We start from the raw sequence: 22,476 nt of genomic DNA, 5'->3' as shown, positions 1-22,476 counted from the left end.
ACAAGGTGCACCTTTAACAAACAAGTGACAGAATCTATTTTAGAACTTATAAAAAGTATATTTACAAAGGAGAAGCAATTATTCTGCCTCTGTTATAGCTTTTTTGCCATTTACATACTTGTAAATATCCATTATTTACGTTTCATACTTTATTTATTATTATACATTATCCATTATTATTGCTTTTCTTTTTTTTTTTTTTTTTTGATGTCAGAGTATTGCTCTTATGTAAAATAAATTGTTTACACTGATAAATATTGTTTTTGATCATACTATTGTTATACTAAAAAAAAAAAAAAAAGAAAAAAAAAAAGAAAAAAAACAAAAAAGCCTTTGTATATTCTTATTTTTATGATATTAACCCTTATATTTGAGCAGTAAATCCATTTGAATTGAATTATTGTATAATGTATGCAAATATTTAGAATATAAGTGAATATTACACTTAGGTGTCAGAATTTATATGATTTAAGTAAAGAAAATCATTATACAGTCAATGCGTCTGCAGGCAACTAATGTGCGGTGGACTTGCTCTGAAATACACACCTCTCATCTGTGCATATTATAATATTAAATATATTATACGCAAGCGGGGTTTATTGAAAAGTTATAATAAATATATTGATAGGAAAAATATCACAATTATCTCATAATTTTTTACAAGTTTTTCTTTCTCGATTGTAATTTTTCTATAAACCATGCTATAGTGTATAAAAAAAAAAAAAAAAAAAAAAAAAAAATTAAAAAAATAAAATTATTCAAGATTATAGAAAGATGTTTCTTTTCTAATATTTTTCTCTTTTTGTTCTAATTGTTTAACAAACGATAGGAAATTGGCTATCTGAATAATGAATGTAGCATGTGTAAATAAATATGTGATGTTTATACCTTTTATAACATTATCTTACGAGACATCTATTTGTATATAATACCGTAAATAATTTCCACATAATATTCATACCGTTACATAATATTCATGTTACTTGAAAAGTATTAAGTTCTTCAAACATAATTACATCTCTTTTGAATCATATTTAAATTTCGCGCCACAATTACGTCAAAGCGAGCATGAAGATACAGCAAAGTTAAGGCTGTTCATCATCTCTGCTTTTGCAAATAGTTTACGTGAACAATGAGAACAGGCGTAATTTTTGGTTGATAATATAAATTTCAATGACGAATTACTCTGCATACTCATACATGAACAAATTATTCCGTGCAATTATATTTTCATCTAACAATTCGGTCATTGTGATTGACAATTAAATACTTTAATTCATAAACAATCACAGAAAAGTGATATTCACATTATTTTTATATATTATTTTATACTTGCATCATATTGCAGTGCCGTAATAATTAAAGGTACTTTGTCGTTTGTTGTATTATAGGTTTTAGAACCACATGGTCTTTCAACATATCGATGTGTAATAATAGTACGAATGCGGCTTTTGTCATATAGCTTACAATTCGCAAATAAGATCGTGAAAGGACAGAATTATACACGTGTTTGTTACAACAAATTACCTATTAGAAACTTTACATTTACCAAAAGATTAACCAATTTCTGTAATTGGGGTTCTAATAAAAAACATAGAAAAGTAAAATTACAAATTCCAGCAAATATGACAGATCCAAAAGTCGAAGAAGTTCTAGCACCGCTTCGTGCAAGTGTCAAGGAACAGGTATTCCATATGGATATTTTTTATAATCGTCGTTTTACAACAAAAAATTCATATTCGTGTAATAAAATCAAATGTATCGTTTAAACTGATATTATAATTATAACATATGGTTTCTTTTTTTAATTTTAGGGTGATCTTGTACGTAAATTAAAAGCCGATGGAGCACCAGAATTAGATGTTAAAAAAGCAGTGGCAGAACTCAAACTTCGTAAGAAGTTATTAGAAGATAAAGAAATGTTACTTATGTCCGATATTATAACGTTTGATAGATCAAGAATGGAGGATTTATTAAAACGTAGATTTTATTTAGATCAGTCTTTTGCAATTTATGGTGGGGTTACTGGACAATTTGATTTTGGTCCTATGGGCTGTGCCATGAAGACAAATTTAATAAATGCATGGAGGAAATTTTTTGTATTAGAAGAACAGATGTTAGAAGTAGATTGTTCTATTTTAACACCTGAACCGGTATTGAAAGCATCGGGACATGTTGAAAGATTTGCAGATCTTATGGTAAAAGATGTAAAAACTGGCGAATGTTTTAGATTGGATCATTTAATTAAAGCTCATTTAGAGAAAGTAGCTAGTGACAAGAAGACCGATGAGAATACACGTGCAGAATGTAGAGATATTATAATTAAATTAGATGGAATGACTAAAGATGAAATGGCTGAAATAATGAATAAATACAATATGAAATCTCCTATTTCTAACAATGACTTAACTGAACCAATTGAATTTAACTTAATGTTTGGGACTCAAATTGGTCCTTCAGGATTAGTAAAAGGTTATTTAAGGCCTGAAACTGCTCAAGGGATTTTTGTGAATTTTAAAAGATTATTTGCATTTAATCAAGAAAAATTACCATTTGCTGCTGCACAAATTGGGAATGCTTTTAGAAATGAGATATCGCCAAGATCAGGTCTTATCAGAGTCAGAGAATTTACCATGGCAGAAATTGAACACTTTTGTGATCCTATTGATAAGAGACATCCTAAATTTGAAACAGTTAAAGATATAAGTATGTTATTATATTCAGCATGTAATCAGATGGATGGGAAAAGCGCACAATCTATTACTATAGGAGAAGCAGTGTCTAGTGGTCTTGTAGCAAATGAAACATTAGGATATTTTATGGCTAGGATTTACTTGTTTTTATTAAAGGTTGGTATTGATGAAAAAAGATTACGTTTCCGACAACACATGGGCAATGAAATGGCTCATTATGCTTGTGATTGCTGGGACGCAGAATGTCTCACATCTTATGGGTGGATAGAATGTGTAGGTTGTGCTGATCGATCAGCATATGATCTTACACAGCATACTAAAGCTACAGGAGTTAAATTAGTAGCAGAAAAGAAGTTACCATCTCCAAAAACTGTAGATGTTTGTGAAGTGGTACCTAATAAAGTTCTTATTGGTAAAACATTTAAAAAAGATAGTAAAACTGTCCAAGATGCATTGGCTAATTTAAAAATAAATAATATTGAAAGTTTAGAAAAAGATATTAATAATAAAGGTGATAGTGAATTGAAACTTTCTAATGATTCCTCTGTAAAAATTACAAAAGATATGATAGAAGTAAAAAGATATCAAAAGACTGTTCATGTTGAAGAAATTGTGCCTTCAGTAATAGAACCATCTTTTGGTATTGGCCGTATCATGTACGCTCTCTTCGAACATAATTTTAGAGCAAGAGAAGAAGATGAAAAACGAACGTATTTCAGTTTACCACCAATTATTGCACCATTAAAGTGTTCAGTATTACCTTTGAGTGGACATGATGACTTTGTACCATTTGTGAAGGAATTGTGTAAGTATAAAACAGATTTCAAATATTACATATAAATTGTTTTAAATCTATAATAAAACAGATTTCAAATATTACAGAAAATTGTTTTTAAATTTATAATACAAATTTTAGCTCAAAATCTTACTAAAGCTGATGTATCACATAAGGTGGATGATTCTTCTGGCAGTATTGGTCGTAGATACGCTCGCACAGATGAGATTGCAATACCATTTGGTATAACTGTAGATTTTGATACTTTAAAAGAACCGCACAGTGCTACTCTTAGAGAAAGAGATAGTACTGGGCAAGTTAGAATAATGGTATATATGTATATTATTTAAAATATACTTTTAAATTAATTTATATATATATATATTTTATACTTATAAAATGTTTTTTATAATTTTAGTTGGATGAACTTCCTAATATAATTAGGGATCTTTCAAATGGAAAGATTACTTGGGCAGAAGTCGAAGCAAAATACCCTAAATTTGAACAACAAGAATCTACTACTGAATAAATACAATGAGAACGCTCTAAATAATAATTTATTTGCAAATTATATTTAATTGTTCAAACAATTGTGTTATAAGATCTGAAAAAATCTAAGATCTTGTACATATTGAATCTAAACTATGAATATCTGCATTTTCATACAAGTTTTATTTGAAGATATTTAAAGATAGCATTTACTTTTATAATGTTTTCGAGAAATCACAATATTAATAATAAATAATTATATCTGCAAATTTATATATATGTTTGTTTTATTTTGTATATATATATATAACCTATATGTAATTTGAGACAAATAATTTAATTAAGAGACGTAAAAATCAATTTTGAATATAACATTCATTTCAGAAAAATCTTTTTTAAAACATATTAATAAACATTGAACCCCTTTAACGAAATCATTGTTATTTATTTCATGGTGTATAACTTTTTGTAAATGTATATTGACATGATTAACATCTGAAAAATATAAAAATGTGATGTCCTACTTATAAAATCTTAGTTCATGAGTGATAAGAGGGCATGTTTAGAGAATGCATAATATTTTTGGAAAATAATAAAAATATAATGTTGCAGATACTTACTACACTTTCGAGCTCGCACCTGACAACACATAGCACATAAAGTTGCAAGCATTCGAATTTCCCCCCTAAATTCAAAAGTTCGTAATGCTGGTAATCGTAGGAAGAGATTCTTCAATTGGGAATCTAAATTATCCCGTTGATGCCACAATTGTAAGTTCAAAGATACTAAACAATTTTATTAAATATATATGTTATAAAAAAATAATTTGTAAATTCATTATAGCTACAAATATTACAATTTGAACAAAATCACAATGTCGGAGCAACATGGCGTGATAAAGTCTTACAAAAGCAAATTTGAATTATTTACGGAGAAAATGAATTTACATATAAGAAATAACTAAACAATTTTTACGTAAATAAATTAAAATACATTACCAAGAGTTTTTGAGTACCAAGTGTAGAGACTTTTGATCGTGCAATCGAGAAACCAAGGTTGTCGAAATCGTAAATCAATGTCACTGGAAAGTGCAAATGTATGCATTGGTGTGTGGCGGGAAAAGAACATTTTGTGTCTATCGTACTCTGGCAAACCAACTGTAAATCATGGTTATGTCTATTGTATTCTAAAACAAAAAGAAAATATGAATTGAAGGATGAATTCGTTACTGAAAACATATTGAACTTTTAAAGCAGGTGCCCAAAGACATGCTTTCATCCAAGCAATATCAGGTATTCTATAGCCACCAACGCCATCATTCGGATTAACTTCATTTGGAATTTCTTCCTCTAAGCACAGCAATTGCAACCATTGCCATTTAGATCCTAAAATCCTATCATCGAGAAAGTGACTAAATAATTTACATTTATTCATTAAAAACTTTATGTAAAATTTGTAAAGTTAATGCTAAAACAAATTATTGATTATGATCAATTTGGACAGCTTGTTTATCTTCGTTATTACCAAGAAGATATACACACATTGCTAGATTAACAAGAAGATCTCCTGTAGGTGTTGCTATATATGCATAATTCACAGATAAAGTATTCAATGATTCTAAACAACCAATCAGACGAAACCAGTCGCATTTCCTAGGAATCTTGTCTGTATAGAGTCCTGATCCCGTGACATTTCGAGTATCAATTAATAAAGGTCCTTCTTTTCTTTTAAATGCACGCCAACAATACAAATACTTCATAGTTTTACGAGAATTATATAAAGCTGAAATCAATCGTATACCTTCTACTCTTGTCAATGATAAGTTTTCCAGACAAAGAGTTTCTAGTGTATTCTGTTTACTGCACATAAAATTTACACATACAAACAAATACATTATTATGATCAGAATTTTATAAGAATTATATTTGCAATATTTATTACTTATACTTACAGTATAATTTTTTCCAATTTATCAATTAGTTTCTTTCGAGCAACGATGTCTAGAGTATTTAATTTAACTAGCTCTTCACAGATCATCGTGTTCTTCGATTATAGATAGTAATTGCAAGACAAATAAATACAATTCATTCTGTTTTTATAGCTTCCAAGATTTCTTAATAATCGATAAAATTTTCTTCTTTCTTTTGAATGCACCGCCATGACATTAATAACGAATAATGGACAAGTTTAGGGAAATGTGTTCCCATTGGCTGTTCTGAATGACAGCGCTATCTGCACGTTTTCTTAGTCATCACAGCGAGTCTCGATTCTATTTCCTAACCTCTTTTATCATAGACTTCGATTAGTTTAACTATCTATATTCACATCGATAATTTTCTCGAAGTGTTAGTAGCAGTTTTTGGTAAGAGAGTGATTTGTTTCTGTGAGCACAAAAGAAATATTTGAAAAATGGCAGCAATTAGCTTATTAAATCCAAAAGCCGAATTCGCCAGAGCAGCTCAAGCACTGGCTGTAAATATATCTGCTGCAAAAGGTATTCAAGAAGTGATGAGGACTAATTTAGGACCCAAAGGAACCATGAAAATGTATGCGTTTATTCTATCACGTGCTTATTTTGTTACTTTATATATTATTTTTATGATATTTAATTAATTTCTATTAAAAAATTAATAACCAGTTATAATTTTAATAAACTATATAACATAGATTTTAAATGTATAGACATATAGGATTCTTCATTAATTTCCCTTATATGGTCATGAATAGAATTTTCTTAGTCACTATAAGAATATCCTAAGATATAACGATAATTATATATTGTAAGTTTATATTTTAACATGCAAATGTTTGAATCATTTAGGTTGGTTTCTGGAGCTGGAGATATAAAAATAACTAAAGATGGAAATGTATTACTTCATGAAATGCAAATTCAACATCCAACAGCATCTTTAATTGCAAGAGCATCGACTGCTCAAGATGATATAACTGGAGATGGTACAACTAGTACTGTATTAGTTATAGGAGAACTTCTTAAACAAGCAGACCTTTACATCTCAGAAGGCTTACATCCAAGGGTGTTAACAGAAGGCTTCGAATTAGCTCGTGCTAAAACATTAGAGATTTTGGATTCTTTGAAAATCCCAATTACTGTTACCAGAGAAAATCTTTTAGAAATAGCAAGGACATCACTTAGAACAAAGGTCCATCCTAGTATAGCAGATAAATTGACAGGAATTTGCGTAGATGCAGTATTAGCTATCAGACAGGAAGGAAAAGAAATTGATTTACATATGGTAGAATTAATGGAAATGCAGCATAGGACTGCTATTGACACTACTTTAATTCGTGGTATTGTGACAGATCATGGCTGCAGACATCCAGACATGCCTAAAAGAGTAGAAAATGCATATATTCTTACATGTAATGTCAGTTTAGAATATGAAAAAAGTGAAGTAAGTAAATAAAATGATGTACATACAATTTTTTAGATAATAGAATATATAATTATTAACATTATAGGTAAACAGTGGATTCTTCTATAAGACAGCTGAAGAACGAGAAAAATTAGTTGCAGCAGAAAGACACTTCATAGATAATCGTGTTAAAAAAATAATTGAGTTGAAGAAGAAATTGTGTGATGGAACAAATAAATCATTTGTTATAATAAATCAAAAGGGTATTGATCCACCATCTTTAGACATGCTTGCAAAAGAAAATATTATGGCTTTACGTCGTGCAAAACGTAGGAATATGGAACGTTTAGCACTTGCATGTGGTGGAGTAGCTATGAATTCTGTAGATGATTTGCAGGAGGAACAACTTGGCTGGGCTGGCTTAGTTTATGAACACGTTCTGGTAATTTACTAATAAAATTTTTAAATATTTATGAATACTAGAACACATATCTAAAAATGGATTTATTTCAGGGAGAAACCAAATACACATTTATAGAAGATTGTAAAAATCCAAATTCTGTCACAATTCTTCTGAAGGTAAATTTATTTGTTTATAAAAAATGTATAACTGTGTTATACAATATATAACTGTGTATAACCTTGTTTTTATATAGGGTCCAAATAAATATACACTAGAACAATTGAAGGATGCTGTAAGAGATGGATTAAGGGCTATAAAAAATGCTATTGATGATCAAGCTATTATACCTGGAGCTGGTGCATTTGAAGTAGCTGCTAGTCAAGCACTTCAACAATATAAAGAGAAAGTAAAAGGAAAGCAACGTTTAGGAGTACAGGCATATGCTGAAGCTTTACTCATTATTCCAAAAACTCTTGGTATACTATATGACTCTAAAACTTTAGCCTTTTCATTTATTATATTATATTAAAAAATTAATATATTTTTATATTTTTAGCTATTAACAGTGGTTTTGATTCCCAAGACACAATTGTAAAATTACTGGAAGAAAGTTCTACTTTAGGAGAAGCTGTTGGTTTAGATGTGACTACTGGAGAAGCTCTAAAACCAGTTGATGCTGGAATTTTTGATAATTATGTCGTGAAGAAACAAATAATTAATTCATGGTAATAGGTTAAAATTAATATACTACAAAATGTAGTTAGTTTAAATTAAATCAAAGCGATTGAATATTTATATAATACATTATTTTACTTTACAGCACCATTATTGCAAGTAATCTTCTGCTTGTTGATGAAATAATGAGAGCTGGATTGTCTTCTTTGAAAGGTTGATAATCTCTACCAGTGACTTCATCAATTGATTTTCGGCATTAATATAATTATTCCATATTTTAGGTTAATTTTGATTCATCATAATGCTTTTTATACAATTTGCAGCAATTAATAATGTATTGTAACATTTAGCTTCTCACGTAAACTAATATATATTCAAGTAGAAAAATACAATTCGTTTTTTCTATGTTGTGCTCTTTTCATATGTTATATAATTACTCGTGTTTGAATATTATAACATGAGTGAAAGAAAATTACATTGTTCTAATAAAAGAAGTCATTTTTATAACATTTATATATATATATATATTTTTTTTTTTTTTTATATACAATTAATATTTCAGTATATGCCATTATAATTGAAAGTTATTTTTTCATTAACATCTGAAAACAAGTTCCGAAAGTACTTAAAGATGTAGGTATATTTTTTGTCATACTTATTATACTTAAAGCATGCATCACGTGCTTTTGTTCCATTAATTTTTCTACAAGTATTGCTGTATTTTCTTCAATATTTGGAAAAGATTGTTTTATAAAAATATGTTTAATTATTTGCTTGTATACCTCATGATCTGGCTCAAAATAACAAGTTAAATTTTTTGAAAAGATTTCTTTTAGTGTTATTAATGAAAGCTTCATCTAAAAAAAGAAATTCAGTTCAAGTTACATAGATTATAAATGTAATTTTTTAATTGGTAATTAAAACAAACCTTTTCCTCTTTTTGAAGTATATCTATTGCCTCTTTATGAAGTATTGGATCATCTGTACAAAGACGTATATGAAGATTGTGATCTAAAGGAATGTTATCAAGTTCTTGTTTTAGAAATTCCCTGAGTATCTAAAGAAAAATATTAATTATGCAAAAAATAATATAATTGAAACAATATATTGAATCACATTAAACTCACATTCGTTCCAGATATCATTTTAATGAGATCTTTATACTCTTGTAATACTTGATCTTCATATTGGGCAGTATCTTTGTCTATGATACACGTACGAACTATTTTAATCATTTGTAATATTGGATGTAGATTAACTGTAGTAAATTCAGACTTATTAAAAACTGGCCACGTCGACAAGATATTCTTAACTTGCTCGTAATCTTGTATATTTTTTATTTCTGTGTACATTTTCATGAAAATTTTAAAACGATCTTCTTCTGTATAAATTTTATCTTCAACTATAACTTCTTTTTGTGTGATATTATTTACAGTTTCATCTAGATCAGCATCAGAAAAATTACTCCACTCATCTGTCCATTCATCATCTTTATAATTAAATAATGTAGATGATACTTCATCTTTCATTGAATCTGAACTTAGTGTTGTTACTCCATTATTATATTCTATATCTGTTTGTTTATTTATACTTGTGCTATGTTCAGGAACGTTATACTTTTCATCATTCACATCTTCATCAGAATTTGTTGACAGCATACTTGTGAGTTTTTCATCATTCATTAAATAAGATTTACAGTGCAATAATGCCTTTTGTATGTCACATTCATCACAATTTGTTGCAAGCATTAGTGCCTTGCTTATTAAACATAATGGATCATACATGTATAACTTTTCAATATTATTACATAATTGTTTATGAAGTTCTAAAGAATAGTAATATATAACTGTTTCTATGCACAATTCATTTCTTGGTAAATTCATGAAAATAGATAGAATATCTGACATAAAAGTTTTATTTAGACTCAGCAAGTATGCCACACTTAACAACCAATCTTCATGGATAGTATGTTTAGCACATTCTAAAAGCACTAATAAAATAAAAAAAAAAAAAAAAGGAACATTAGACATAATAAAATTCATTTTTTTTTTATACAATTGTATAGTACTTACAATGATTAATATCATTTACTTCATGTCCGTAACAAGAAGCTTCAGTTAATAAACTTATTCTTAATAATGCTCTACATAATTTTAATTTAGTATTTTGCACTTCTAATATAGAATAATTTACGTATTTTGTATCAAGATTACTGATTCTTTCATTTTTATATAAAGTTTCATAAAAACAAGAGAAACTTTGAATATTTGTATTTCCATTCTCATTGGTTTCATTTTCATTTTGTATTTCTTTTTGTAATGAATTACTGAAACTAAATTTTAATCTTGACTTCCAAAAATCTGTATTCCCTATATTCTTGATTAATCCATATGTTGAATTTTTCATAATGTTAGCAGAAGTTTTTACAATTTCTGTTGATGTTTCAAACACCTTAGGAATAAATTCTTTTCTTTCTACTTGAGGCTAAAATACAATAAAATAATAATTTTTATATTATAATTTATTTTTAACTATGAATTGTATATTTTTTATAAATTTTGTTTATTCATTCAACTTACTGTAGTCATAGCATCTATAAATTCATCTTCACTTTCAATCTCATCAAAATCTTCAGATATATCATTAGGCATCCACAACTGCAAATTTTCATGTAATATTTGCACTTCAATTAAATGTACGCATTCCAAAGCTTTGATTAATATATCATTAGGTCCATTATTTATAGCAAACCATAAACATCTCTTACGAGTTTGTAAATCTCGAAAATTTTCAGAACATCCTAATTCAAATACCACTGTCCATATAGGAACATAATTAATTTGCATTAGTTGTTGGCAAGTAATCGCACAAGTATTATAGTCGTGAACCTTTAAATAAAATTTGTTTGCAACACATATATTATAGATAGTGTAGAAAATCTCTTAATTAAGTAATAATGAAATTGACCTGTAATGCTTTTTTAGCCACGAGTTCTAAAACTTTTCCTTCGCGCAGCCTAATACTATTTTTTTCAATATGTAGATAATTCGCTAACATTAACAATCGTTGACGACTTTTATAAGCATCTTCACGTTTATTTAAACAATCCTCTATTAATTTTAATTTATCGTGCGTAGATCTTACTTGAAGTGGTAGTATATCTATATTAAATTCGTTCAAAATTTGAAGTGAATTAATCAGATCATATTCTTCTCTGATAATATAATTATCATCAAGAATCAAATGCAAGCAAGTCCTGAAATCATTAATGTATTTATTTAAATAATATATAAATACCATTCCTATAATAAATTATTTTTGTTATTATAATAAAAATAAACATTTACTTAGCTAATTCCATATTTGGATCAGTAAGACTTTTGGAACTGTTGAAATATTCTTTACTAGCTTCTATTATAAGATTGACAGCTTTATTATATGAAACTTTCAGTAAGGATTCCTCTTTTTTTCTTGTTTCTATCAGTGTAACGCAAGTTTGAATATTAGATTTATCTCCTGACATTAATCTAGCAGATACACAAATTTCAAAACATATTTCAATATCAATACATGTAAATAACATGCCACGAATTTCTAACATTTGATTCAATAATTGAGCCCATTGTTTTTCATCTGGATGTGGTGTTCTGTAAAATTATAATAACAAATCATTTTTATTACATCTTAAAATTAATTATAGAGAACATAGTATACTTACAATTTGTTTAAACTTCTTGCCATTTGAGTTAATAGTAATTTCACAGCATCAGGATTGTTTTTATTATTATGCAAATAATTTATTGTTGTTCTAACTTCATATTTATTTAAAATTTTCATGCTTTCGAGTTCTCTGTCAAGTTCTTCAAACGAACTATTATATTTTCCTTTACGATATTGATCTTTTGATATAGTATCTAAGATATATTTTGCTTTTTGATACATATTTAAATCATTGCATGCATATATGCAATCTAAGGCTATGGTTACAACATCTTTCATTATTAACGTTATATCCGTTTCACCAAATTGTTTTAAGTATTCAAAAAATTTAACAGGTAATTTAAGATCATCTTTACTTATACAGACCAAGTAATTATGTAATAGATTTTCCTCAGAATCTTTTTCCTTGAAATTTATGAAAAGTAATTAGAACGCTAGAAAAAATATAATTTTAGAATAATTTTATTACATACAGAATACTTATTCCTTCTCTTTATAAATGGTAATATAAGATTTTGTACATTATCGACAAAATTACTTTCTTCTGATCCTGTCATTAGTAATTTAATCTTTTCTAGATTATTTAATTTCTCTAATTTATCCAATGACATATCATCCAGATAAACTTTATAAACTAGATCATCCAATGTTTCCAAATCTATTAACAAATCTTCTAAATTATTAATATTATGATATTTTCCTATCCTGATTAATCCTAATGCATTGTCTACCATAAAACTAGTTTTCTCAATTTCATATGCTCTACATCTATACCATTTTTGCAATAAGTTTGGTGTAAGTTGTGCATTTCTAAAACCATAAATATTATTTGTTATTTGGATATGTTTAATATATTTATATAAGTAAATAATCGATTAAATCATACTTATATATATTTAATGATGGATCTGTTTCATAAAGTAATTGAGATTGATCATCCTCTACAAAGTTAATTATTTCATTAAAAATATTTCTCTCAGACCAATCCTTTCGACGTAATTCATATTGATCTGGTAAAAACAGTTGTCCTTCTAAATCACAATGTGGTAGCAGTTTTTGATAATTTGAAGGATTTAAAGTTTCTGGGAAAAAACTTATAATAGCTAGCCAATGTGGTAACAATATGTTACCATAATAAGCAAACATAATTTCTACTGCTCTACAGTCACTGTCCTTTGCAAATCTGTATTTAATGAAATAAATATGTTAATCAATTTACTTGGGTTTTCATATAGAATGAATAGTAATAAATATAAAATGTATACCTAATAGCGTTTTCAATGATAGAAAGCTGTCTGAATTCCTCATAAAAATTTTTATTGTACGGAAGTGAAGGTCCAAGAATAATTTCATAAGTAAGTAATTTATCTAAATGATTCAAAAGTGATCTTCTATATTTAATTAAATCCTTTTGTGCTTCTGATAAGTTATTGATATCAATAGACTCAATGATTTTGTTTATTCTTTGAATCTGCAAATTTTTATAATATTCATAAACATTTATTCTGTTTTATATTTCTGCGTTTTGTATAAAATGTACCTGCTTTAAATTACTTTCTTGATCTAATTCGACTGCATCATCAAAGGTATCAGCTAATACAAATTTTCCATCATCATATACACCAATGGCGAATAATGTTTCTAAATTAGCACCTTTTAATCCAAAATTTAATAATTCTCTTGCAGCTTCCATGGTATCTGGTACACGAGTAACACATTCATTTAAGACCCAAGATCTTTTTGTAACTTTACTTAAATGTTCATGAATAGCATTTAATGATAACTTAGATTTTCGCCACTGCGTTTGATATACAAGATCTGTATCTAAATTATATGTATTAGCCAGTACTAAAGCCTCTTCATATTCCTAGAATATAAATAACTATACATAACATATTATATATATACACACACATATATATATATATATATATATATATATATATTTAATAAATATTTCACTTCTTTCTTTATCATTCTAATATTAGAATTGTTATTATTATTATATAAATACCTCAATATCTATTTTTCTAGTATATAATTCTTCAGGAGTAGTACTTTTAAGTCCTAAAATTCTATAAGTTCTATATAAAACTTTTGAACGTTTTCTTTTTGGTTGAAATCTTTCCATATCAGTAATTGAATATAAAGTACTTTGTACTAATTCTGTAGTGTAATTTAAAATAGTAATAGGTTCTAATTCATCACTTTCTTTTTCACTTTCTGATGATGCTTCTAAAAAAATAAATTTGAATAATTTTACTTTGAAAATTAATTATATAAAAATAAATGTAATATAAATAAGAAATAATAATGACGGACCTAATAGTTGACCTTCAGTATTAGATTCCCTATTTCGTTTTTTACTTGTTATATAAGATTCACAATCTAAACATAAAAACCCACGACCTGGACCTAACTCACAAATTTGTGGTTGACCAGCTAAAAATTCTGGGCTTGTTCCCAATAGATTATTTAGATTTTTAGTTGAACATACTGAAATGGATCCTGTATATCTTGCTATGATAATAGCCTTTAAATTAAAAAAGATATACTTTATAAAATCATTTTATAAGATAATTCATATATATAATTGCATATTTAATGAAAAGTATTAAATATTACCTGATTAGACCACCATCCTATATCTACAGGATGAAATTCTGTGAAACCAGATGGAAATTTTTTGAGCTTTATAAGCCCTAATGGATTAGATATATTGAAACCTGGTTGTTCTTGCAATTTCCATTTATTTTGTAATATTAAATTTGGTAATGTCCAAAGTGATACAGATCCATCTGTATGTAAGCATATTAATGATTTATTGTTTGGTGATATTCGTATATTAAATATTATTGATTCAACTCGAAAATATAAAGTAGGTATAATATTCCACAGAGAAAATCTTGATTTAGTTTCAGTATTTTCATTAAAAGTAAATGATAATTGACAATATGGATAATCATTCAACAATCTCCATGAAGTTAATCCAGTCTCTGATGCTGTAGACTAAGATAAAATAGATCAAATTTAATAAACATTTCATACATGAATAATTTTTTATAGTTTGAACTTACTGTTAGCTTTTTTGTGATTGCATTACCAGCAACATAAAATAAGGAATGTTTTTCATCATATGCAACTGCATTGACTCCATTTTTATAAAAGTTACAAAAAGAAAATTCATAATTAAAACTAAAACCATTGGATAAAGATATATGATAGGATTTTAAAAGGCCACTGTATGTAATTAATATAAATTCGTAAGACCACTTTTCATTCTTTGTTCTTGGATCAAGAAATATTATAGATGCTATTGCATCCCCAGCTTCCAATATATCTGGGTTTGGTGATATTGTTTTTGGATTTATGTTAAAGATATTATTTCCTAATGAATTATAAAATGATACATATCCATTACTAGATGCTAAAACTAAAATTGTTCCATCTGGACTCCATGAAAGTTTTCGCCATTGTGGGAAAGCATCTTTTGGAACTAAAAAATGAAATATTATTAAATTCTATATAAATTTCATTAATACTTCATATTACATAAATAAATATACCAGAAGCTTTGCCGATAATTGATTCATCTTTCGCTTTCCGTATTTCTATGATATTTTCTTGTAATACAGCCAACAAACGACCACAATCTCCTACTGCAATTTTCCATGGTAATGTGAGACTTATTTGCTGTGATATACTTTCCGGTAAAGAATATCTATTATTAAGATATCTCAATGCATTCTTTATAGTACCAGTAGTTGGCAAAATAACAGTATCATTTTTACATTTCTAAAAGAAATATAGAGATAGGCGTATTAGTAAAATATAATAAATAAAATATTAAGAATACATTAAATTCTTACTTACTATTAATTCTGGCTCCTGTTTTCGAATAAAGTATTCTAATAGTTCATAAAGAATTGGTTCAGTTGACAAATCATTTGTGTCCTCCATTTTACAAGCAAGAAAATAATCAAACACATTCTGTCAATTCCTCATAAACAAGGAATTGATCATTTGGAATTTTTATTGTAAGTTAAACGTAGACAATGATGTACCAACTCAACTGATACGTGAGTCTTGATTTAGTCTCGGAATTGTAGATGGTAGCACACTATTTAAGGAACTAGAGCGTTGCGTCTACATTATAAATGCCGGTATTAAACGCCATCTGTTTTTTAACATTTAATTGTTTAATTTGTGCTGTTAAGTTGGACATGCATCTTCTTGATATACATGCAATATAACTCTTTAACACGTATAATTAACAGAATTAAAAGATGCAATAATCCTAATACAATATTGTACGTTCACAAATTTTTTTTAGTCGACAAATCAGTGATAACATTTACAATAATTTGTAATTACGCTGGATAGAGCATTTGAAAGACAAATCTAATGTAAGATAAGTAGTGGATAAAGTAAAAAAAAATAATGTTAATAATTTATTTTTTTTTTTGCTTTATAATTCTCGTCTTTTTAGTAGTTATAAATATGCCTGATCAACCAAAAGTCATACTTGTAACTGGCGGGAGTGGATTAGTTGGTACAGCAATTAAAACAATTATTGAAGAAAATAAAAGATCGGATGAAAAATGGATATTCGTTGGTTCAAAAGATGCAAATTTGTGGTATGTAACAATATTGTATTATTATTAAAGATTCGAACATATTTATAACAAGTATAATTGTTGCAGCGATAAAGTTAGTACTGCAAAATTGTTTGATAAGCATAAACCTACACATGTGATACATTTAGCTGCTATGGTTGGTGGTCTTTTCCATAACATGGCTCACAATTTAGACTTTCTGGTAATTGATATTATATTTTCAATGTTATGTTATAATTGTTCAACTATTGAAGATTAAATTATGTTGTAATCATTTATAGAGAAATAACATTCATATGAATGATAATATTCTACAAACTGCTCATGAGACTGGTGTTAATAAAGTTGTTTCGTGTCTTTCTACTTGCATATTTCCAGATAAGACCACATACCCTATTGATGAAACTATGGTAATTTTGTATGTAATATAGCTTATTGTATCCATGTATCTCATTCAATATTCTTATATAATAATAACATTTCAGATTCACAATGGCCCCCCACATCCATCAAATTATGGTTATAGTTATGCCAAAAGATTAATAGATATCGCAAATAAAGGGTACAATGAACAGTATGGTAGATTATATACAAGTGTTATACCCTGTAATGTATTTGGACCAAATGATAATTTTCATCCAAGTGCTAGTCATGTTATACCAGGCCTAATAAGAAGATTATATGATTTAATAGAAGATGGTAGAAAAATGATTAGTTTAAACATGCTTTTCAAAGTGTACTTTATATAGATTTTTTGCTAATATTATATATATATATTATTATATATATATATATATATATATATATATATATATATATATGCATATGTTTAACAGGAAATACAGAAGATAAAGTTTTCACAGTATTAGGCTCTGGCAAACCTTTGAGACAATTTATTTATAGTTTGGATTTGGCAAAATTAATAATTTGGGTTCTCAGAGAATATAATTCTGTAGAGCCAATTATTTTATCAGGTAAATGCAGTTATTTATATATCATATTACGTATTATTTTATAGTTAACAAAAATGAATGTTTTCAGTTGATGAATCTCAAGAGAGAACGATAACTGAAGTTGTCAATGCAATAGTAAAAGCTTTCGATTATAAAGGTTCAATTCGTAACGATGTTAGTGCTGCAGATGGGCAATATAAAAAGACAGCAAGTAACGCCAAATTACGAAGTTATTTGCCAGATTTTCAATTCACTCCATTTAATCAAGCAATTAAAGAGACGGTCGATTGGTATATAAAAAACCATGATCAAGCTAGGAATTAAATAAACACGTATAAGGTTCGATAACATAAGATATATAAATATTTCTGTACAAATTATAAATAAATAATGTACATATTTATATGTAATTTGAACGTTTTAAGGTAATAGATTTCAAATTTGCAGATAATTACCTACTAATGCAAAATATGTTAAGATATAATGAATAAATCAAAATAAATAAAAAATATTTTTCTATATAGTTTAAAATAATGTAATTGAAAGTATGTGTATCTTAAAATATCTTAAAGTATTACAAAACAATAAATAATTATTCTATAAGTTCATGAAGATTTTTCCATTTTATTAATTTATAATATTTAGTTCTACTTTCATAATAATACCGTTGGTTCTATAGCTTGCCAGCAAAGAACCCTTCTTGACCGATTTTTGTAGTTACTCGTTAAAGAAAAAGGATAAACGATCATACGCGTGGCAAGACACTAGGGACCGTAATTTACAACGCGTTTGTATGAGCGTTCTCTCAAGTGGTTGAGAAAGAAAGATTACTATGAAGATAAAGCTAGGATGTTAGAGACTATTCTTTTCCTTTATATTTCTATTGTTTCATTGTTATTTATAGAAGTAAATAATAGTTCTTTTCCCTAGGGAACCTACATAGGTGGTACGGGCTTAGCGAACTCGGGAACCCGAGCTATAAGAGGCAAATTTTAAGTTATTTGCCATTTTTCCAATAGTAATATTTACAAAAGAGTTACATGTTAGTATCAAATCTGTACAATTAAATGTAACTTATTTGCACTTTGTTAATAGACTTTATTTATTTGCTACAGTACACATCATCGTTTCATTGTTAGATCGCTTACAAGAGAGCATCAATATTTTCACGTAAAGTCGAATCACAAAGGAGACAATATAGTTTGAAGGTTTTCTCTAATAAATAGACCTAATCGTAACAACATTAAATTCCAAAAAAATATCCAATTGAAACCTGAAAGAGAGACTTGTTTGTATGTCCAAGAATTTCTTTAGAAAAACATTGAAAGAGAATGTATTACAAATGAGCGCCGTTGGGGGTGGCTCATTCCCCACTACCTTACCACCACTCGTCTCTTCCCGAGTGGCATCGGGTACGTTCGTCGCATCGAAGATTGCCGGCAGTTCGTCAGTCGCGCTTTAGCAGCCTTGCGCGATGTATCATGGAATTAATAGGGGTAGGAAAGTTAATGTTGGTGGTAATGTGCTCGATGTGACAAAGGCGACGTGTTTTAAGGTATGATAAGGCACGTGGTAGTGCATCGTTTAACGTTGTCTTAAAAAAGGAAGGAAAGAAAAAAGAAAATAAAGGAGTTCTCGTTGTAACCACTTTGCAACGTTTATTTATCCTTCGTTCTTTGTCAGTGTGGTGTGGTTCCTGTGTGTTTTATTTCGAAGAAACGAGATGTCTCGGACGCGTGGAAAAATTGAAAGGGGTTTACGGCCGAGGTAGCGCCGGCCTCGCGCGATCGGCCAGCCGAAGGGAACAATTTCTTCGATGGTTCGTCGACGATCTTCGAATGAAGATGATTATTCGAGGAAAGATATTAGAAAATACGACGACGCGAATACCACCGGCGTGCCTTCTTCCCTTCTTCGATTACTTCGTGCTGAAACGTCAATGATATTCGTCTGGCGAATTCTACCCCCTTCGTGATAAAAGAGTAACGTGATTTACGCATTAAGAAGAAAACAAAAGGAGACTAACTTAAAACCTATAAAAGAAGAGAATAATCTTACTGTCTACTTTCTTATCGAGTGTAAGTTGAACGATTTTGAAACGGAATGCTAATTTAATTAGATGTCTATCGATCGTCCGTACGTGCGTGCCTGCGAAATGGCGGTGGAAAGGATCGGATATGAAAGAACGTGTATATGTATTCATAGACCGTTTCATTGTGTCCTTCTCTTTATCTACAATCCTTCTTCCATTCTCTTGTTTTCACACGAACCGATTTACATGTTCATAGATTTATAATCTCACATATAGTCGCGTGCCGACGCACGGCCGCATGGCTTTTCAAGTATCTCTTTTCATCTTTATGTTTATATGTTTATGAATTCCGAACAATTGTGAGCTTTCTTTTAGACTATTTTTTTTTTCTTTTTTAAACATTTCTTTTGGATTTTCATCGAAATCAGATCGAGGAAACATAATATGATGTCATTTAATTTTTGGAATGATCTCTAATTTGTGAAAGCTGAAAGAGAGGAAGAGAGGGGATGATGAACGAGATCGAGAATATATTTCGGACGTATTTTGGCATCTTGACTATCGTATAAGATTTCAACATTTTCTCGATCTTTTAACATTGAAAGATGCTCAATACATTGGTCTGTAAAAGCTTCTAAAATATAGCATGAAGGAAATTACGTAATAACTTCTATCTATATTTATAACTTTATTAAGTGTATGTTTGTACGACCAAATGATTATTTCCCACTCGAAATGTCTTTGATATAGTCACCTTTCTACAAAGGAATGTTTTCGTTTGTTTAATTCTCTCTCTCTCTCTCTCTCTCTCTCTCTCTCTCTCTCTCTCTCTTTTTCTCATATCTATTCGTTTGCAACAAGTGCGCGTTCTATTTTCATTTTTCCCGATGTTCTGCTTTGCGTTATTCGATTAATTATTAAGTACCAACTGTTTACGTTTGTAATGTTTTACAAGCAAAATAAATTTTGCTATAGTAAATGTATTTTGCTTTTCGATATATACATATATATGTATATATATATATATATATACGTCCAACGAGATTGTTAATGAGATATTCGATAAGGTATCACTTAAAACATAGAACGAGTTTTGGCGCTTTTTGAACTAATTAGATTAAATGTTCCATACCGGCAAGAAATCCTTTTAAAATCTCTTTTCAAAGTTAGCATGCTTTATCTCTATTGGAACGATCTTTAAACTTCTTCGAGTGAGATGCAACATCAATTTCGAAAAGTTTTCTTTTCCTGAAAAATCTCTAAGAAAGTCTTTTTCTCGAAAGTTATTAAAGATAAGAAACTTCTATATCTTTCTTTTTCGAACGAATAAAAGAAAAGAACGAAATAAAGAAGATTCTACGGTTCTATTATTGAACGCTTTCTATAATAATTCTCTTGGTATTCACAAAGGGTCGTTGTTCGAGTTACTGATAGGCCACGTTTCTCAACTTCCTAGAAACTTCTCAACTTTCTCACACTTTTTAGACTTCTACAATCTATTGATTTATCTTAAGTAACATACATATTATCGTCCTTCTATTTGCTAATATAATCATTCGAATATTAACGGAATCGATAATTAAATTTCATATAAATTTGAATTGCAAGATATTGACAGATCTATTAGATAAGATGTAATTCGATCTTTTCTAAATTTGGTTCGTAGATTAAAAAAAAAGAAAAGATAAACCACGATGGCGCTGTTCCATTTATCATACAACGATCAGTGGAACGTACCAGTCCCGATAAGTGGATAATCCTTGTAATAGGATTTTACTTCTTGTTTTCATCGCTGATAAATCTAGAGGGATAGTTATTTCGATGAAATATTTCGCGAATCCACAGGTTCAAAAGTTCATATTTGTAATAGCATTTATATTATCAGTTGGAATAGTACCGTGTGAAATACATATATATATATATATATATATATATATATATATATATATATATATATATATATATATATTTGAAGGATAAGTTTTGAAGAGAATAAAAGAAAAATATAAAAGAGTTATATAGAATAGTGTCTAATTGTCGCGATGCATCATCCTCTTTATGTTTTCACCTACGTTTTAGCTTCAAATTGCAATTTCGTGAAAGGTGTTTCGTGTTTCTCGTGGAACAACGAAGAATGGACGAGAAAGTCGTCGGTAGAAGGAATCGTCGTGCCGCTCGTTATGTTCTTGGTGGTGCGCGACGGCGTGCTCGTCGACGAAATCATCGACGAAGTCATCGACGAAGAGGCTCCTCGGAGCTTGAATTACTCGAGAACAAGCTGTCCTCTTCTTTCTCAACCTCAGTATCTCGCCTTATACTCTTCTTCGCTGGTTCTTCGAGGAAACGCCGAAGGAAGGAGGACGAAGAATTATACTCATCGTTATCCTTGAAGTTCGTCGGCCATTTAGGAGCCCTTCTATGAGGAGGGTCCGTGTATTTGAATGGAAACCGAAGTGAGTGAAAAGAGAAGACGATATGCCTGGCATCGTGGTATTCCGACGACGCTGGAGCGTCGGCAGCGACGATCTCGTTGTACCTGGTGCCTTCCTCTTCATTTTGCATCTCATATGGTAAGTTATAGAGTATTCATTTTAAATTTGATTCATCGATTAAATCTATATTCACTAATTCTCTTCGAAATTCGAAGAAATTCGAAATTTAAAAGGAATTTGTTCGGATTTGGCCAGAAAATGTTATCGAACGAACTAATCAAAATATATACGAGTTTTTTTTTTTTCTTAACATG

At 28.8% G+C, this 22,476-nt stretch overlaps 6 protein-coding genes across 16 annotated transcripts in view; 4 read left to right on the top strand and 2 right to left on the bottom strand.

The window, feature by feature from the left end:
- Positions 1-689: 689 nt before the first annotated feature.
- LOC124954811 (glycine--tRNA ligase) lies at positions 690-4,232 on the top strand. Of its 2 annotated transcripts, XM_047508319.1 has the most exons (5): positions 690-1,296; positions 1,392-1,685; positions 1,815-3,498; positions 3,610-3,797; positions 3,887-4,232. In XM_047508319.1, exons 2-5 carry the CDS (start codon positions 1,443-1,445, stop codon positions 3,995-3,997), a joined length of 2,226 nt encoding a protein of 741 aa, XP_047364275.1. In that variant the 5' UTR covers positions 690-1,296; positions 1,392-1,442; the 3' UTR covers positions 3,998-4,232. The 2 variants fall into 2 exon arrangements, with proteins under 2 accessions (XP_047364275.1, XP_047364274.1); XM_047508318.1 differs by having other exon boundaries at positions 690-1,685.
- On the bottom strand, positions 2,938-6,065 carry LOC124954817. 4 transcript variants are annotated; one of them, XM_047508334.1, is made up of 5 exons: positions 5,909-6,065; positions 5,758-5,816; positions 4,956-5,143; positions 4,578-4,742; positions 2,938-4,452 (listed from the first exon to the last, which is right to left on the bottom strand). In XM_047508334.1, the coding sequence occupies exons 3-5, from the start codon at positions 5,083-5,085 to the stop codon at positions 4,298-4,300; spliced, it is 450 nt and encodes a 149-aa protein (XP_047364290.1). In that variant the 5' UTR covers positions 5,086-5,143; positions 5,758-5,816; positions 5,909-6,065; the 3' UTR covers positions 2,938-4,297. The 4 variants fall into 4 exon arrangements, with proteins under 4 accessions (XP_047364290.1, XP_047364287.1, XP_047364288.1 ...); XM_047508331.1 differs by lacking the exons at positions 5,758-5,816; positions 5,909-6,065 and adding exons at positions 5,203-5,350; positions 5,499-5,749 and having other exon boundaries at positions 4,956-5,114; XM_047508332.1 differs by lacking the exons at positions 5,758-5,816; positions 5,909-6,065 and adding an exon at positions 5,499-5,749.
- Positions 6,066-6,249: 184 nt separating this feature from the next.
- On the top strand, positions 6,250-8,922 carry LOC124954814 (T-complex protein 1 subunit zeta). The gene is made up of 7 exons (XM_047508325.1): positions 6,250-6,503; positions 6,779-7,370; positions 7,438-7,773; positions 7,845-7,910; positions 7,988-8,210; positions 8,291-8,459; positions 8,555-8,922. The coding sequence occupies exons 1-7, from the start codon at positions 6,367-6,369 to the stop codon at positions 8,625-8,627; spliced, it is 1,596 nt and encodes a 531-aa protein (XP_047364281.1). The 5' UTR covers positions 6,250-6,366; the 3' UTR covers positions 8,628-8,922.
- Positions 6,809-16,313, bottom strand: LOC124954809 (NBAS subunit of NRZ tethering complex-like). The gene is made up of 18 exons (XM_047508305.1): positions 16,003-16,313; positions 15,696-15,924; positions 15,207-15,625; positions 14,755-15,138; positions 14,452-14,662; positions 14,144-14,364; positions 13,670-13,996; positions 13,395-13,600; positions 13,016-13,312; positions 12,603-12,939; positions 12,128-12,534; positions 11,757-12,056; positions 11,377-11,665; positions 10,989-11,297; positions 10,482-10,893; positions 9,537-10,399; positions 9,338-9,466; positions 6,809-9,266 (listed from the first exon to the last, which is right to left on the bottom strand). Exons 1-18 carry the CDS (start codon positions 16,087-16,089, stop codon positions 8,994-8,996), a joined length of 5,700 nt encoding a protein of 1,899 aa, XP_047364261.1. The 5' UTR covers positions 16,090-16,313; the 3' UTR covers positions 6,809-8,993.
- Positions 16,303-18,306, top strand: LOC124954816 (probable GDP-L-fucose synthase). Of its 3 annotated transcripts, XM_047508328.1 has the most exons (8): positions 16,303-16,535; positions 16,619-16,766; positions 16,833-16,947; positions 17,027-17,155; positions 17,231-17,444; positions 17,582-17,719; positions 17,787-18,037; positions 18,146-18,306. In XM_047508328.1, the coding sequence occupies exons 2-7, from the start codon at positions 16,630-16,632 to the stop codon at positions 18,020-18,022; spliced, it is 969 nt and encodes a 322-aa protein (XP_047364284.1). In that variant the 5' UTR covers positions 16,303-16,535; positions 16,619-16,629; the 3' UTR covers positions 18,023-18,037; positions 18,146-18,306. The 3 variants fall into 3 exon arrangements, with proteins under 3 accessions (XP_047364284.1, XP_047364285.1, XP_047364283.1); XM_047508329.1 differs by having other exon boundaries at positions 16,622-16,766; positions 17,787-18,306; XM_047508327.1 differs by having other exon boundaries at positions 17,787-18,306.
- Positions 18,307-19,071: 765 nt separating this feature from the next.
- The window catches only part of LOC124954810 (diacylglycerol lipase-alpha), a 31,591-nt gene continuing 28,186 nt past the window's right edge, over positions 19,072-22,476 (top strand). Inside the window, exons 1-2 of one of the 5 annotated variants that reach the window (XM_047508309.1) lie at positions 19,072-19,776; positions 21,834-22,300. In XM_047508309.1, the coding sequence (XP_047364265.1) occupies positions 22,206-22,300 (95 nt within the window). In that variant the 5' untranslated portion in view covers positions 19,072-19,776; positions 21,834-22,205. Of the gene's footprint in view, positions 19,777-21,809; positions 22,301-22,476 lie in introns of all 5 variants that reach the window. The other 4 variants (XM_047508308.1, XM_047508314.1, XM_047508312.1 and 1 more) reach the window with 4 other exon arrangements.

The sequence above is a fragment of the Vespa velutina genome, chromosome 16 (assembly GCF_912470025.1).
Source record: "Vespa velutina chromosome 16, iVesVel2.1, whole genome shotgun sequence".
Lineage (NCBI taxonomy): Eukaryota > Metazoa > Arthropoda > Insecta > Hymenoptera > Vespidae > Vespa > Vespa velutina.
Note: the sequence above shows the minus strand (reverse complement) of the source record. Positions and strands in the feature narration are given on the sequence as shown.